The 18,198-nt window shown below is 42.6% G+C and overlaps 1 protein-coding gene across 1 annotated transcript in view; it reads right to left on the bottom strand.

Moving 5' to 3' along the window:
• Nucleotides 1-17,315, bottom strand: part of CD86 (CD86 molecule) — a 44,295-nt gene extending 26,980 nt beyond the window's left edge. Inside the window, exons 1-2 of the mRNA XM_021692458.1 lie at nt 17,060-17,315; nt 5,421-5,470 (exon numbers count right to left, since the gene is read on the bottom strand). Of these exons, the coding sequence (XP_021548133.1) occupies nt 5,421-5,470; nt 17,060-17,076 (67 nt within the window). The 5' untranslated portion in view covers nt 17,077-17,315. The remainder of the gene's footprint in view (nt 1-5,420; nt 5,471-17,059) is intronic.
• Nucleotides 17,316-18,198: the final 883 nt, after the last annotated feature.

The following is an 18,198-nucleotide window of genomic DNA, read 5'->3' as shown; positions in this document are numbered from 1 at the left end:
TCAACAATGAGAGGGAACCCCCCCATCTATGCTGATCCTCCTGACCCTTGGTTGACATGCTGTACAGAGAGAGAAAGAAGTAAAAATGTGGAAGAACAGATTAAGAGTCATGAACAGTTAGTCTGAGAAGCTCTAGAGTTTCTTGAGAAGAGAATGGAGGGAACGGTAGATAAACAATTGTTGAAGAGATAGATTGTGAATATTCAAATTGAGCAGGACATGAGTGGTCAGATCAAAAGTGAATACCAAGCAAGATAAATGAAAATAAATACCACCTAGAAATATTGTGGTAAAGCTGCTAAACATAAAGCATAAAATATTTTTTCAAACTTACAAGCTCATTCTTTAAAAACTGGAGAAAAAATACCTATAAAACAATGACAATTAGATTTAAACTCCTTAGCAACCGAAGAAGACAGTGGGGCCATAACTTCTAAATGAAAAAAACACATACATACAAAATAAAGCAAATTACATCTTCCATTCAATGGACTAATGCAATTTCAAAAATTATAAAAGTGAAAATCATTTAGAAACTTTAGAAAATATGTATGAAACAGTGTTGAGTAAAACATATTCAGAAACTTGCATATATATTGTGATCATAACTATGTATAACTATTTTTACTCTCTTGTCTGTTGTTTTATTTTATTTTATTTTTTTTAAAAGATTTTATTTATTTATTTGTGAGAGAGAATGAGAGACAGAGAGCACGAGAGGGAGGAGGGTCAGAGGGAGAAGCAGACTCCCCGCCGAGCAGGGAGCCCGATGCGGGACTCGATCCCGGGACTCCAGGATCATGACCTGAGCCGAAGGCAGTTGCTTAACCGACTGAGCCACCCAGGCGCCCCTCTTGTCTGTTGTTTTATAGTAAGAACAGAAAAGTGATTTTTAAATGGAGAAAGGTGACCAGGTGATGGGTATTAAGGAGGGCACGTGTTGGGATGACCACTGGGTGTTATACACAGCTAATGATTTGTTGAACACTACAAAAAAACTTATGATGTACTATATGTTGGCTAACTGAACATAATGAAAAATTAAAAAAATAATAAATGGAGAAATGAGTTAAATATTTTTTAATAGAGACATCTATAAGAAGAAATGAAAGAAAGTGAAAATGAAACCAAGAATGGGTAAATACTCTTAGAAGGTGTTAAAATTGTTTTCATAGTTTTGAGGTCCTGGAACTTGGCCTGTGGCCTGGCAATATACGAGGGGTCACCTCTGTGGAATAGATCAGCTCTAGAGGTAAAATCTTGCCTTTATAGTAAGGGCTACAAGTGTTTGTTTTTGTTTCCATAAATCTCAACAGTCCTGGGGTAGGGGGGTGGCAAAATCCAGAGTTACATATTCTGGAAATGATATTAAGACCTCTCACAAAGGGAAAAATAAACTACAGTCTGTCAAACTCTTGCTCCTTTTTGAAGGAGTCTATCTACCATTGCAGCCTCTGTATTCCCTATTCAAATGGAGCAGGACATGAGTCCTCAGAGCAAAAGTGCGTTCATTCTAAGTACCATTCTAAGTACCAATCTAAGTACCAAGATAAATGAAAATAAGCCCACACCTAGAAAAAGTCTCTGTTCCCAGTTTCATTCTTGCTTCTAAACAACCCTACACTTATCCTATTCAGTGACTGTCTTCCACTAAACTATCATGGCTGACAGTCCATACTCTTTGGATCTTATTAAGCACTCTACTAGAATGATGAATTACTTTGGGGGTAAGATGCTCCCTACCGGGTAGCATACATGTATTTCAAAAGACCCTGAAACAGTAGCTTACCACGAAGGAGTGACTCCCATAGGAGAACTATTAGGCTTCATGACAATTCTTTGGGAATTTTGGAATTAAGTCTGAATTATCTGTTCACCTCCAGGGGGTGATTTTAGTAACCACTATCAACAGTAGCAGGAAATAGGGGTAAAAGTAACCATATAAACATAATACCCATGCAGTCATCCACTAGGAACCTGCAAAAATCTGGGGGGAGACAGCGGACCTTTCCATAAGATGTGGAATGAGGGTTTGAGCTAATTTTATGTAAATTTTAAAGTGAAGAAAGATTTTCAGTGACACTCTGGGTACATTCATTGAACTCGAGGTATTGGTCAAGAGAAATGGGAAGCACTATGGCCCAGAGAACCGCCAGACTGTAAGGGAGTCAAGCTAGAAAGTCATCAAAAGTCAAACTAGAAAGGAATTTCCTTCGCACGTGTGGACTAGTGATTTTCCAAATACCACTCTGGCCCCAACTTTAGAGAGTTACAGAGGTGCTGGGCTAGCAGCAAACAGAACTTGACAGTTAAAGGTGCTGCTGCAAGTTGCACTTAGAAATTCCTTTACCTTTATAAATACAAAGCACAAATCGTAACCTAATTCAGCAAAGCCCTCCTGCCCTTTTCAGTCTTAAACTCTCATCCAGTTTTCACCTCAAGGGCAGGGGCAGCAACTATGATGTCTAATTTCCCTGACTGGGGGAGGACACAGAACCTATGGGAGAGAGGAAAACAGAATTATTTTGCTGCACTGTTTTATCTCTGCCATCAAATAAATTATTCAGCCCTGCATTTTTGCTGCGGATTAACTGGGCCAATTGTGTCTCCTTTCTTCCCTTGGATGCCTGCCTATGGCCAGGTCAGTGCTCACCCGCCCAGTACGCAGAGGGATGTGTCCTGAGAAGAAAGATACAATTCAAGTTGATTCTTTTCCTTCGTTAAAAAAGAATGGTGGGGCGCCTGGGTGGCTCAGTCGGTTAAGCGACTGCCTTCGGCTCGGGTCATGATCCCGGGGTCCTGGGATCGAGTCCCGCATCGGGCTCCCTGCTCTGCGTGGAGCCTGCTTCTCCCTCTCCCACTCCCCCTGCTTGTGTTCCCTCTCTTGCTGTGTCTCTGTCAAATAAATAAATAAAATCTTAAAAAAAAAAAAAAAAGAATGGTGTCTGTTTTGTTGTTTTTCTTGTTATTGCTGTTTTTAATAGCATGGGAAGTATTGACAATGTGATATTCTAATCTGGTGTCACCATTTCCTATCTCAGTTTTGAAATTTATACTGCCAAATATATAATCACGGATTCTTTTCCTGCCGTAAAACTTAAGCAGTTACCGTTTGAGGAGGTTATTTTTAAGGTTTCAATATTGGTAATTCTCTTTTATGAGGCCGAGAAGTATCCAGGTGGGGTACTTTGAAACTTCAAAGGCAAGGCAAGGGCAAAAGTGACATCTGGACTCAGTTGTGATAGGGCTTCTCAGCTTTATTCTCACTTTCAGTGTGCAGAGTCAGAAAGTTTGGGGGAAAATGGTATCAGACTTTCCTAAAAAATTGTTTCTAGGCCATTTTTCTTCATTTTTTCCTGAGTCAAAAGAGCTAGGCTGGTCACTGCAGTGAGAAAAGTGGGGACCCAAACATTAGGGACAGATGAGGTGCTGGCTGCAGGGAAGGTGATGGACGTGCTCGTGAGGAGCCTGTGAACTTGGCTGAGGCAGAAGTGACACTATCTACCAAAGTTGTTTGGGTCTCAGAACAAATCCTACCACTTATGAATAGTTCATGAGCAGGAGTCGGAAGAAGCAGTATAATGTCAAGGTTAAGGGAACAGATGCTGCATCTCCACTGCGTGGGGTGAATCTAAGCTCTGCCACTCCTTAGTTATGCGGATCTTAGACAAATTACTTAACCTCTCTGGGCTTTAGTTTCTACATCTATAAGCAAGGTATTGTGATGTTTAAATAAGTTATCATTTATAAAACGCTTAAAACAGTACTTGGCACAAAGTAGGTGATATGTTTAAGTATTTGTCAAGTAAATAGAATAGGAAGTAGAATGGAAAGGGCTTTCTGCTGGACAATGTTCTCCAGAGCCCTGTCCTACCCCCTTCCTCACACATACAGTTTGCCTCCCCAAGAGCTACAGTTAGCAGGTTATTGACCCTGGGAAGTAGAAGCTTCTGTTCTGACCTATATTAGTGGAGCGGTCAGTTAGCGCATCTATAGACCTCACACTCATGGACTCAACAAGCTCCAAGGGGCTAAGCAGAAAACAGAAATCACCAAAGGCCTGTCCCAACCAGCATCAGTCGGAGGGGGCATCTCCCCCTAGAGCCTTGACTCCCTGCCACACACAGCAGGCATGAGGACAGTGGCTGAGGGCCTGGCGCGTGGCCATCTGGAGGAGGTGAACTCGTGGGCAGGCCAGGCAGTCAGGGGCAGCCTGCCTGCTGCCGTGGCCAAGCTCAGGCTCACCGCACCCCCCCACTCCCATGTGCCCCATATCAAGACTGGGATGGCTTCTCTCTCAGTACTGAGGGTGGGGACGATGTGCAGCAGGAAGGGGCAGCGGGAGAGGAGAAACTAAAGGCACCCAGTCACAGGATGTGTGGCAGGAACCTCGGCCAACCCCAGGTTATAGATGAAGAAACTGAAACTCAGAGAGGAGCAGCAAACAGGGAACATAAAAGTTTTGTGAGGCTGACCTTTCTAAAACTTCTTTTTTTGGGGGGGGGTGTGTGTGGAGTGCTCGTTAAGAGACAGAATATAGAATTCAAATACAAAATGCCTGTGGCCACTACAGTGCCATCCAACAGGAGAATGTGATGGAGGGAGAAGTCACAGTGGAAAGACACATGGTCCTAACTGTTGTGGCTAAAATACCATACTTATGAAGACTTTGCCAAAGAATAAGACATGTGACCTCACTGCTAGGGCCCCTAATGGAGGCTCGGAGGGGACTTTGGGAAGGGCTTGTGTACGTGAGAAACCCTGAAGCTCAGCTTCATTCACTTTATGGTGAGTCAGCTGCTGCACCTAGCTGATGGTCACTGAAGTAGGGAGCAGCAGGGCCAGGCTTCTTGATCCTCCCAGTAAGCAGGGGCAACTGTGATCTATGGGCCTCGACTAGTAGGGAAGGTGTGGAAAAGGAGAGGACAGTAGGGAATATGGAAACCAATGCTCCCCAATAGAAGGCTTTTAGAAGCCCATCCGCTGTTTTCTAAAAGCCCAAGAATGTCAGGAATGGGAACAGAGAAGACCAGAGGAAGTATGTGTGGAGCAAAAGAGTTAAGCCTCAGGGGTGTCAGAGCAGGGGCCTTCCCCTAGCTCCCTGGGTGCTGCTGGACAGACCAGTCTACCCTACTTTGTGCATCCAGTACCATGGGAGTAAGATGGCAAAGGGGGAGGATGCACAGAGGGGTGGGGCACCATCCCAGGCTAGACCTGCCTGCCATCAGCTGAGATACCTGTTCTCTATCATGATGCTTCTTTCTTCTCCAGGAAAGTCTTTTTTTTTTTTACTGTGATATTATGCAAAACTGGATAGAAATAAATAAAACCCACCAAGTCTCAGGCCTAGGCTTGCAGTGGCCAGTTCATTGGGAGACAGAGAAGGATTCTAGGACTTTATAAAGCCAAAAGGTTCTTACCAGAGAGCAGGAGGGCCATCACAAGGAGAGTGTTACTCAGTCCCATAGTGCTAGAGTTAAAAAAAGAAAAGATAAAACTTGATTAGAAAATGACTAAAAACCAAAACATGACAAGTGGAGCTTGGGATTCACTTAGGCCCATGCGTGTAGCAGAGACCATGCTATGTGTTCACCAAGGCCATTTCCTTCTCCTTCTAGCTCCACAGATACGCCCTACATCCCAGCCTCCCCTGCAGTTAGGTGGGCCATGTGATTGGGTTCTGGCCAATGGAATTGTGGGCAAAAAAGACTCGTGTTACTTCCAGACCTGCCACTAAAGCCTCTCTCTCTTTCCTCCCTCTCGTGCCTTCTTGGATGCAGAGAATTCAGAGGAGTCCAAGGCCCTAGAGGATGGCAAAGCCTCACTATGAAAGGAAGCTGGATTGGTGAATAAATTAATAAAGCAGCTCTTTCTGCCCTAAAGTGATCCATACTGGACTGTGACATGAGCAAAACATAAACTAAAAGTGTCAAGCTAATGAAATTTGGGGGATTGTTTACTGGAAGAGCTAGCTTACTTATCTTGACCGAGACAATGGGTATGATGGGACAAATGGAGAGTATTTATGTTTAGAAATCAACTTGCCTTTGGTTTCCCTGTGATTCTCAAACTTTACTGTGCATAAAAATCATTTGGAAGATCATGTTAAAGCCGTTATCTGGGCCTTGTCCACAGAGATTCTGATTTAGTAGACTCGGTGAAACCCATGTCAACAAATTCACAGGTGATGCTGTGCTGCTGGTTTAAGGACCCTACTTTGAGAACATGATGAGCCAAGGAAAACAGCAGGCATTGCTTTATAACGTCTATCCTCTCTTTCTTCCTTTCCCTCCCTCCCTCCCTCCCTCCCTCTTCACTCACCCACTTACTCCAACTTAGACCAAAAAGGCTGGAGAGTGGCTTACGGGGAAGCACAGAATAAGGGAGAATGACCAAAAATAGAAACAGCCAAAAAGCAAACCAAATGCAAGAATATAAAGTGGAGCCTGGTATGAGTTCAATGCTAAATGTTTACCGTTTAGAAATCTGCCCACCCTGCATAATTCAGGTCACAAGTTTGACCTATATCTTTTTAACAGCCAAAGTGAAAATGAAAACCTAATCAGTGAATTAACTTACAGATCTGTCCATTAGGATAAAACAAACCAATGCTCAGGAGAAGATGCACAACAATTTGTGATCCAATAGCAGAAATTTCTTCCTTGGGGGTGATTTGTCTAGAAGTCATTCCTGATCCCTTTGGGCTCTGCTAGATACCCTTCCTCTCTACTCCCATAGCACTCGGTGCAGGGTTTTGGGCTAAAAGTGTCTGTTAGGTTTCTTCCCTTCTAGACTATAACCTCTCTTTTTAGTTAAAAAATTTTGAATAGATCATACCTGCACGTGGTACTAAATTAAAAAGGTACAGGTGATAAATCGTGGGAAGCAAGTCTTTCTTCCAACCCTGGGCCCTAGCTATCAAGTTTTCCCCCACAGACATGACTGGAGAAACCACTGTTACCTGTTAACAGCTTCTTGATTCTACTTGCAGTTATTTTAGGCAAAACAAAATGAAAAACATAGACCCATATTCTTTTTTCATTTTATTTTTAAACACAAATGGTAGCAATTTATACACAATTTTGCACACATACCACTACCTTAGAGATTGTTCTGTATCCGCATATGCTGGGTATCTTCATTCTAACAGTTGCATATTCTGTTGTATTCTATTGAGTGACAATAATTTATTTTACCAGCCTCTATCAATGGGCATTTAGCTGTTTCCAGTATTCTGCTGCAATGAAAAACCTTGATCATATGCCAAAACACGTATGTGGGAATAAGCTATCTTCCTAGAAGTAGAAATGGCTTGACCAAAGGGTCAAAGGGTAATTGCAATTTTAATTTTCAAAGACATTGAAAAATCGTTCTCCCCTAAGATTATATGTTTACGCTCCCCTGCAACAAAACACGAGCACGCCTATTTTCACATAGCTTTTGCAACATAGCATGTTTTCTATCTTGTGATCTTTACCAATAGGTAAAGTTAAAATGACATCTCATTGTAATTTTTAAAAAGTATTTTTTATTGTGGTAAAATACACATAACATAAAATTTACCATCTTACTCATTTTTTAAGTGTACAGTGTTATTAAGTACATTGTTGTGCAACCATCACCACCATCCATGTCTGGAACTCTTCATCTTGCAAAACTGAAACTCCTTACTTACTAAACACTAACTCTGTTCTCTCCTCCACCCAGGCCCTGGAAACCACCATTCCACCTTCTGTCTCCACGAATTTAAGTACGCTAGCTACCTCTTATAGATGGAATCAATTTGTCTTTTTGTGATTGGCTTATTTCACTTAGCATAATTTATTCGAGGTTCATTCATGTTGTAGCATGTGTCAGAATTTCCTTCATTTTTAAAGCTGAGTAACATCCCCACTGTATATATATGCCACATTTTATTTATCCATTCATCTGTTGATGGATATTTGAGTTGCTTCCACCTTTTGGCTGTTGTGATAACGCTGCTGTGAACATGGATGTACAAATAGCTCTTTGAGGCCCTGCTTTCATTTCTTTTGGGTGTACATCAGAAGTGGAATTGCTGGATCATATGGTAATTCTATTTTTAATTTTTGAGGAACTGACATACTGTTTTCCACAGCAGCAGCATAATGTTTTAATCCCATTAACAGTGCACAATTGCCCTGTTGCAATTTCTCCACATCTTTGTCAACACCTGTTATTTTTTTTCCTTATGGTATCCATCCTAACGGATGTGAGGTGGTGCTCACTGTAATTTTAAAATGAATTTCTTTTATTATGAGATTGAACATCTTTTCAAATGTATGAGATAACCTTTCTTTTTCTTTTCTTTTTTTAGAGAGAGGAAGAGAGATGGGGGGAGTGGCAGAGGGAGAGGGAGAGAGAGAATCCCAAGCAGGCTCCACGCATAGGGTGGATCCAGACTCAGGCTTGATCTCACAGCCCTTAGATCATGACCTGAGATGAAATCAAAAGCTGGACGCTCAACTAACTGCGTCACCTGCGCCCCAAGAGATAACATTTCTTGTTCCATGTACTGTCCATACATTTCTTCTACCTACTTTTAATGTGAGTCTTTGGACTTTTTACAAATTTTTCTTAATTTGTAGGAGCTCTTTAATCTTTAAAAAATTAGTGTTAATTAGTAACTATTTAGAAAGGTAGTGCTTTGTGACAATGAGTTACACATATATTCAGTTGCTGAATCACATAGTAGGTGTTCAGTATATGAACCTCACACTTACTCCTGATTACTCTCTTCCTCCCTTCCAATGATTTCAATAGGTTACAGAGCTTGGGCATTAACTCTTGGGCCAAAGCTGACAGCACTCAGTGGTAGAGCCTGGAAAGAGGGTGCTCTATTTGATTCCTGTGCACTTCTTCATACTAAATCACCACCAGCATCCTGTTTGTCCTAGAATCTGAGGACTGAGAATCCTTGGAGTCTGAACTTCCATCTAATATAGGAATCTCCCATTGTTTGCAAACCCCCCAAATCAGCAAGCTTACCTAACCAAAGATTTGTTTTTCCTTGGGGTGATGTGTTGAACAGGGACACAAAATCAAATTATATTTCACTATAAATTTAACAAATCACCTTTAATTCAAATTATTACATGAATCAGTATGGCCCACGATAGCTTGGACAAATGATCCCTATAATTCATGCACTAGGGAGAAGCACTGGGTATGACAAGGAAATCAATACCATTTTAATTTCTCTATTTGGAAATTCTCTCTTCCCCTGAGCAAGAAACTGCCCCTCTGTAACTTCCTCTCCTTGATACTGGTGTCATTCTCTGGAGCTTCTGACAAAGCCCTTTAAGAATTTGGGGACAGAGATCACATCCCTCCTCAAAACCCTGGCCCAGCAAGGAGTCTTTCTAGTAAACTTTACTAACATTAATTTGAAGATTGGACACTTTCCTGGGCAACACTTTGGACACTTCATTTGTCAGAGACCCTAATAAAATACGGTGCTAAAATACTTGAGATTGACATGATCCTCTATACCCCATGTGAAGAATTTCTCTCAACTCTAGCCATGGCATATGTGTGAAGATGGGGACTTGGGTTAGGAAACCAGTTTCTTCAATGTTGTTGGCTCTGAAGAAGAGCAGAAATGTCTCTGTTCCCTCAGGAATGAACTCTCAACCACAACCACGAGTCATTGCTTTCTCCAGAGGGCCTGAGAAGTAGAAACCCTGGCTTTTGAAGGGAGGGAGCAAAAAGGGGAATGGGAGAGGAAAGAACCTAAGAATTTATGGGGGGGATTCTCTGAGAAGAGATTTCTGTCAGCTGTGTTCAGAATAAGGTCTGTATGTGGGTGAACTGGCCAAAAACCTAAAGCAAGTAGCCTCCATGTACCTGAAGGTTCACTACAGAAACCAAAGAGCACCCACCGTACAGCACTTTTCTTTACTATATATGCCTGGCCCATCATAGACCGTGAGTGAGAAGCAGCTGAATGACTACACTCTTATCCCTCACAACAAAATGGGATTACTTACCCCCACATGACAGATGAAGAAATGGAGCCTCAGAGAGATTAAGGAACTTGCCCTAGCCACCCAGTAGTAAATGATAGAGTTGAGGTTTAAACCCACACAGCTTCATTGTGTTCTTTTTTTTTTTTTAAGATTTTTTTAAATTTTTATTTATTTATTTGAGACAGAGAGAATGAGAGAAAGAGAGCACATGAGAGGGGGGAGGGTCAGAGGCAGAAGCAGCCTCCCTGCCGAGCAGGGAGCCCGATGCGGGACTCAATCCCGGGACTCCAGGATCATGACCTGAGCCGAAGGCAGTCGCTTAACCAACTGAGCCACCCAGGCGCCCTATTGTGTTCTTTTTAACACTGGGGTCGTTCCTTTAAAAGTTCCAGCCAGTTTCCGACTGGGCTGTGGGAGCAAGGAGAAAGGATTCTGATTCTACCTACTCTACTCTTAAGGTAGCCGGGGAGCAGCACATCCCAAAGGCCAAGTGTGACAGTGGCTCCTGGGATCAGAGGGCACATTCAAGGGAAAGAGGCTGCGCTGGGGGTAGGAGGAGTCAAAGCGTCCCTCCTTATCAGGGGAGTTTCTGTCCTAAGCTTCCATTCATTCCACAAATATTACTTGAGCACCCTTTATGTGCCAGGCAGAGAATGCTCCTCTCCACTCCAGCCCTGGACAGGTTATCAGTTTTCTAGCATGGACCTAGCTCCAGGCACACATTAGTGTGTTTCAGCAAGTCTCAACTAGAAGGACTCTGGGGAAATACATGTAATTCAGGCAGGAAGAGAAGAGGATAAAGAAGGGATCTTTTGTGTCTCAGATCTGAAGGAAACTGTGGGATCTAGTTCAGGCACCAGATGGTATGAAGGGATGTGGGGTGGGGGTGGCCAGCCTGAGGGTGGGACGGGGTGCAGATACTGTGACACAGGAAGGGAGAGAAGAATTCAAGGTAGAAGTTGAGGATCAAGAATTCAAGGTAGATCTGAAACAAATAATACAATATATGTTAAAAAAAAGAAGAAGAAGATAGCAGGAGGGGAAGAATGAAGGGGGGAAATCGGAGGGGGAGATGAACCATGAGAGACTATGGACTCTGAAAAACAAGCTGAGGTTCTAGAGGGGAGGGGGTGGGGGATGGGTTAGCCTGGTGATGGGTATTAAAGAGGGCATGTTCTGCATGGAGCACTGGGTGTTATACGCAAACAATGAATCATGGAACACTACATCAAAAACTAATGATGTAATGTATGGTGATTAACATAACAATAGAAAAATTTTTTAAAAAGAATTCAAGGTAGAAAAATGGTCCCTGTTTCACAACTTTGTCTAGAATATTAGTGGGGATCAGGGGATCCAGAAAAAGTGCTGAAGTTGCTGATGTCTTAGGAAAACTGTTCATTGAGACCGGCTCTCATGCAAGCATTTACTGAATTTACTCAGTGACAGGCTTGTTCTACAGGTTGTGGGGGAAATAAGGATGTGTGGGCCTTGCTCCCTCACCCAGTACTAAAAAGAACGATAGGGTGTACACATATAACTACAATTTAAGCTCTAGGATCAGTGTGGAAGGTGGCAACACATATCTCCTCCTGACACATTTAAGAGTTCTTGCTTTAAGCAAAGCAGGAGATGATGCTACAGCCTCCAAGGAGGGAGGATTAGGTCAGCCTCAGCCCAGTGCTCAGGGCCTTCTGTCAGTTCATCCTGTCACTGGACAAGCCAAGCTTGCTGGGCTGGCATTGTGAGTGAGGTCTGGGAAGACCACAAGGTGCCCGTGGCCTTGGCTTGCCTCTGGTTGACATGCTGCATGAATTACTTCTCAGAGCACCAGAACCTGAAGCTATACTCTTAGAGCAGCCACCATTGCCTTTGAGGTCCTGGGAGGGATAGGATAGGCTTGTTTCCTTTTTTATGAAGTTTTGGAACTACAAAATAATAAGGTTGCTGGGAATGGGATGTATTTGAATTTTAACAAGGCTTCTGACAGGGTGTCTTGTGATACACTTGAGAGCAATGTGGAGAAATGTGGGATTGGTATTAGTACAGTTAATGGCTGAAAAGCAGTGCCCTAATATCATTCATTCATTCAACAAAGATTTATTGAGCCAGGCATCCTGCTAGGTGCTTGGACTATAATGACGACCAAAACCAGGAACAGCCCCTTGTCACATGGTTGCTTATAGTTTAGTGGAGAAGCAAGATAATCACACAAATAAGTGTAAACTTGTAATGATGACAAGTGCTACAAAGGAGAGGTCCGTGGTATTTTGAATGCCTATTATAGGACTAGTCTAAACTGAGATTTGAAGAATGATGTGATAGATTAAAGATGGACATGTATTCTTTGCTACTCCTCCCATGAAGAGGTGATGTCTAATCTCCTCTCCTTAAATCTGGGCTGGCCTCAGAGACTTGTTTGACCAATAGAACGCAGCAGAAAGGATGTTTGGGATTTGAGAGGCTAGATCATAAGAAGGCTTATAGCTTCTATTTTTCTTGGAATACTCTCTTGGGCTCTGAAACATCATGGGAACTACCCTGAGACCACCAGGCCAAAGAGGCCATGTGCAGGCGTTTGGGTCAACAGTCCCACCTGAGTCCTGCCTTCCAGCCATTTCTACCAAGCCACCAGACATAGGAATAAAATCTTCTATCCTCTAGGTCAGAGGTCAGCGAACTACAGCCTGCAGACCAAATCTGGCCACCACCTATTTTTACAAATAAAGTTTTGTTGGAATGCAGCTATACCCATTTATTTAATTATTGTTTATGGCCACTTTTCCATTACAGTAGTAGAGATGAGTAGCTATGTTAGAAATGATATGGCCTGAAAAGCTGAAAATATTTTCTATATGGCCTGTTATAGAAAAAAATGCTGACCCTTGATCTAGGTCAGCACTGTCCAATAGAAATATAATGTAACCACATATGTAATTTGAAAATTTCAAGTAGCCACATTAAAAAATTAAAAAGAAATACATAAAAATTAATTTTAATGATATATTTTCTTTAATTCAGTATATCTAAAATATTATAATCTCAACATATAATCAATATAAAATTATTAATGGATATTCTGCATTCTTTTTTCTCTATAAAATCTTGTAGGTATTTTACACTTATAGCACTTAAATGAGCTACATTTTAAGTGATCAGTTGCCACATGTGGCTAGTGCCTACTGAATTGGACAGTGCAGCTCTAGACTAGCCCATTTACTAGATTAATACTAACCACAAAGTGACTTCAGTTGATGCCATGAGGAACAGAAAAATCACTCAAAAGCCTGCCCAAATTTCTGGCCCACAACATTGTAAGGCAGAGTAAATATTCACTGTTTGAAGCTGCTAAGTTTGGGAGCAGTTTATTATGCACTAATAGGTAAACAGAACAGATTGAATAAGTGTTATATAGGTGAAGGGGATTGGCTTGGAAGGATTCTAGGCAAAAGGAACAGCAGGTGAAAAGGCACTGAGGCAAGAGGGAGAATGAGGGAAGGTTGATGTGGCTTAAATGACTAGAGGAGTGGGGAGACAAACCTGCAGAGGTCAGCAGGGGCCAGACCATACTTATCTTAGGGGTCAGCAAAGGATTTTGGTGTTTATTCTGAGTGCAACATGAATTATTGAAGAAATTAGAGGAGTGACATAATGAGCTTTGCATTTTGAAAAGACGACTTGGCTACTGTGTAGCAAATGGATGGTAGGGAAGCCAGAACAGATGCCAGAAGACCAATCGGTTGGCTACTACAGTCATTTCAATGAAAGAAGATAGTCACTTGGTCTAGGTTGGTAGTAGCAGACATAGAAGTGGATAGGTTCAAGCAATATTTAGGATTATAATCAACAGGATGTGAAGATGAGGATAAGGTATTGATTGATTGATTGATTCATTGATTCATTGATTCATTCAACAACTGAGTGCCAGGAATCACTCTTGTTTAATAGACTAACACAGTGGATGCTACAGGGCTTTTTTACTTTTTCACTTGCACAATAATGGGAAATTCATTTCTGTAAGTAGAGTAGGATAACTTAATGGAGCCTGGAATGTCAGATGAGTTTGTATTTAATGTGATAGAACATTGAGAGTTTGGGATTAATGGTTTGGGAGCAGAAAAATTATGTAATGAAAGTTTAAAGAAAATAAGCCTGTCCGTGACCTGAGGAAGGAGGTGAGGGCTGGTGTTAGGGTGATCAAGAAAGCCAATATTAAAGTCTCATAGACCTGAGATGAAGAGGCTGAGTCAGCATGGGGAAGTGGGTATGACAAGAAAGAGATGAGCATGAGTGCCACCTTGATGAAAATGTGAACACTTCCTGGTGTCTGATGGACACAGGAGATGATGATTGGCTATGGATGTGTGTCACCCATCTTGAGCTTAACTGAATTCCCCTAGCAGCCATGTCTCTTTCTAACTCAGGCTGGATCATATGTCTGACTTGGTTTCCAATCTCTTTTTGGAGCAAATCCTCTTGGGCCCCCATTTGTGGAGAGTTTTTCATACTTAACACTGCCTTACATTGATTAGCTGTCCTTCCCCTCACCCATTTGGGAGCATGGTGTTTCCACACAGATATGAGGGGAGCAGCATCAAAGATGCATAGGTACAAAGAAGAAATGTCTATGTAGACTCATAAGGAGGAGAGGCTGCTTTTAGTCTTTCCCGGCTATTGTAGGTAACTAAGTATTAAAATCAAGAGTCCATTCCCCTCACTCACCCGAAAGAAGGAGCATAACATGTTGAGAGCATTTAGCTTTTCCAGTCTCCTTATAGCACGTCTGTGTACAAGAAAGATGTCCAGTTCTCCTAGTCATATCTAGAATCAGATCTTTCTGAGTCAAGGAGCATCCCTTTTCCAAAAAGTGCCTATGGGTAAGCATCTTGCGAAGTTTACAGGTGAGTCTGTGCACATCTGGTCAAGGGCTCCACCTACCACAAATAAGACCCATAGAACTCACTAAAAGGCATTTATACCAATCCTGGCCCTGTAAGAGGGCCCCTTCCTGTTCTCTCAGAACCAGAATCATGGTCAAAGGGAGAAAGCCAATGTTTCAAGGGCACAATTTGAGGGACGTCCCCTCTCCCCATTCTGTGTACCAACCCTACCCTGGGGCTTGGAATTCCCAAATTACTCATTCCTTGGGTTAAGGCATTTTTGAAAGCCCCTATTAAAATGCAAATGGTAGCTAGAAGGGAGCAATGTTTTTTTTTGTTTTGTTTTTAGCTGTTAAGTTCAAGTTAATTTATCTGAATAAGAAAAGGAACTCAGAATGAAATCATACTCATAAAAAGAAGGAGAATAGTGAATGGGAGCCTTCCTATTCTGATGGGGAGATGGAAAGTGCTGAAGACACGTTTTTCTTCTATACATAATCGAAATGGCATCTATTTCCCAAACCTCACCCTGAGTATACTCCAATCTATGGTTCGGAAACAAGTCTCTATATTAGGTTAGAGATGAGGATAAAGGTCCAATAAAGGATTGTGTGCTCAGCCTATAACCCTATCCTTCTGTCCTGTCCCCTAGATATTCTTATTTGCCTGACCAAGAAAGGTGAATTGTCAACATTTGCTTGGACTCTGGATAACTACTCAGGGACCTTCCCACTACCCTCTTTGCTTGTTTCAGACATGTTTTGTTCTTGTTCTATTTCTTCACAGCTTTAGTCTCCTGGTCCAGAGATCCTTAAACTTACCTCCCACCTCTATCCAATTTTTGAAACATGGTATTTGAATCTTGATTCTCTCCTAAAGAATCTGACTTGGCTTACCTTTTCACCTTTTATGCTTTTTCCTCTCCCACCTTAACCTCAACTCCATAACATCCAATCCTCATCTCCACCAGGAAGAGACATCTGCTATCCAGGATTATTAGAGTAACCAAAATATCAAGGTCAAAGACATAGTTATTAAACAGTGAGCACAATCACAAGGAGCCATTTCCTTGTCTTCAAAGCACTGTTGCCATACAATCATTTTAGTGTGACTATCTAATAGTACTGTTTTCCCACTAGGCTAAATGCTTCAAGAGTACAAGGGCCATGTCTTTTATGCTCCTTGCTAAAAACCCACTACCTGTGACATAGTTAAGCACTCAATAAGTATATTTAGAACACACCAGTGAACAGAGATTTATAAAAGCTTACACACAGGATAGTTCATATAAACAGCATTAATGGTACCCGCAACAGCAAACAGGTGAAATAATATAGAACTATGAGTTTGTGCACTTAGTTAGACTCATTTAAGTCCAGAGCCTTAGTCCCAAGATGGAGGTTGCCTGTCAGAGGAATAGACGATCTCCTCAGTTATTACAATTTGAGAGGAGTGGGAAGTTCCCTTGGCCAAAAATTATTTTCACCTGTCTCTCCTTAAATAACTATTAGTGGAGGCACTATTTTAAGCCTATTTGCAAATGCAAATATGTTCATGGTATACAGAACACGAGAAACCACTGCCTGGGCTCTTTTTTGACCTAAGACTTGCTTTTCAAATGAACTCTTGGTCTCTGGTGCCAAGAGGAGCCAATATTGTGATGGGGCACTTAGATGGGAAGAAGAAATGGAAAAAAGAGAAAAAAAAAGAGAGAGAGAGAGAGAGACAGGAAGAGAAAGGCCAAATAAGAAAACAGAGACCACTGCAGAGGCTGTGGGTTTTGCTCCCATCCTCTGAACTTCTCACTGGCACAAGGGGCTCAGGCAGGGCCAGGATCCTTGGATGGCTTCTCCTGCAGCAGAGCTACTTGGAGCCCCCAGCACCCTGAGGCCAAGGGTGGCTGCTGGTTGTTTGGTAAGTGGCACCTTCTGTTTCCTGCCTGTCCTGTCTCTTAGCTCACCAAAGCAGACAAAGGGATCTGGCTGGAAGAGACACGTTTTTGTAATGTCCTACCTCCACCGTAGCCAGTCTCAGAATCAAGCCTGATGCTCAAAAGTTTTACGCATGTACTCCACAACACTTCTTACCCACTCCCTTGCCAGCCGTCAGCCCCACCTCTGAACATCTGCCCCAGACGCAGCTTTATCGAACACCAAGCTCCCCAGGCATACGAGCTTCATGAGAACATACCTGTCACAAGTGCCCATCCACCGCAGCTCCCAGAGACCAGATGCATAAGCCCAGGGGCATTCCCGAGGAACACAGAAGCAAGGTACTAAGAATAAACGAAAAGGAGCCTTTGTGAGCTCCCCATAACCTCCTAACACTCCTTGTAGACAAAGAAATAATGTCAGGGCTGAAGCTAGAACTCAAATGCAGAAAGGGGAACTGACAAGAAAGAAATAGCACCACAGACAGGGGCTGGTTCCAGATAACTTCTGATGGCAGGTGGGCATTTCCACCGATGAAAATGACTACAAATGCACTGGTGGAGAGTGAGTGAATGTAAAGCCCTGAGGAAACTCCCCAAAGACAGCCCAGCCACAAACATGACAAAGGTTGACAGAGATCCAGGAGTGCAACCTCTGAGGCCCGAAGGTAAAGGTTCAGCTCAGTTTAATGAGTGTTTTATTGGGCAGCCACATACCCCGGACTGTTTCTGGCTTGGCAGATGGTCTGCAACCAAAGAACCCAGAGACTGGGTATATCTCTTCTCACCCCCCACGCCCAAACCGTTCATTTGAGTATACCTCCATGGATCCTGTTAGAAGCCAATTAACATACACGGCCCGTTTTTAAATTATCCTAATCTAATCCTAATTTTCCTAATCTAGAATGTTTCTATTACCTTGGCTCCTATTCCTGGAAGTGTGTGGTACTCTCGAGCCCGGGAACAAGTCACAGGCAGAAGAGTGAAAGCTGTGTGAATGCCAAGTGGATTTTTCCAAACCTAGTGCTTCCGCAGGGACAGGCTTCACACATATAATAATCCTGCCCCAAATGTATGGCTTCTTTTTCTAACCCAATTAGGCCCTAAAAAGCCCTCTGCTCAATGGGGGGTAGCGGGGGGGGGGCAATTATGTGCCTCTGAGCCTGCAGCATTTGCACTCAGGAGAGAAGCAGCTCCCTCTGAGCATGCCTCCTCCAGTCTCTTGGAGGCTAGCGGTGCCCTGCAGGGCTGGAGAAATTAAAAGTAACAAAGGGAAAGCTGTTTGTTGTCTGGGTTGAGAAGGAGCACCCAAGCAAGGACGTGTGATGCAGGGGAAGTAGCATAGCATGGGTTTAGACCTGGTCCCCAGAGTCAAATATGGTTTGACCCCTGGGCCCTG

The sequence above is a fragment of the Neomonachus schauinslandi genome, chromosome 1 (assembly GCF_002201575.2).
Source record: "Neomonachus schauinslandi chromosome 1, ASM220157v2, whole genome shotgun sequence".
In the NCBI taxonomy this organism is placed as follows: domain Eukaryota; kingdom Metazoa; phylum Chordata; class Mammalia; order Carnivora; family Phocidae; genus Neomonachus; species Neomonachus schauinslandi.
This window is presented reverse-complemented; position numbering and strand designations above follow the sequence as displayed.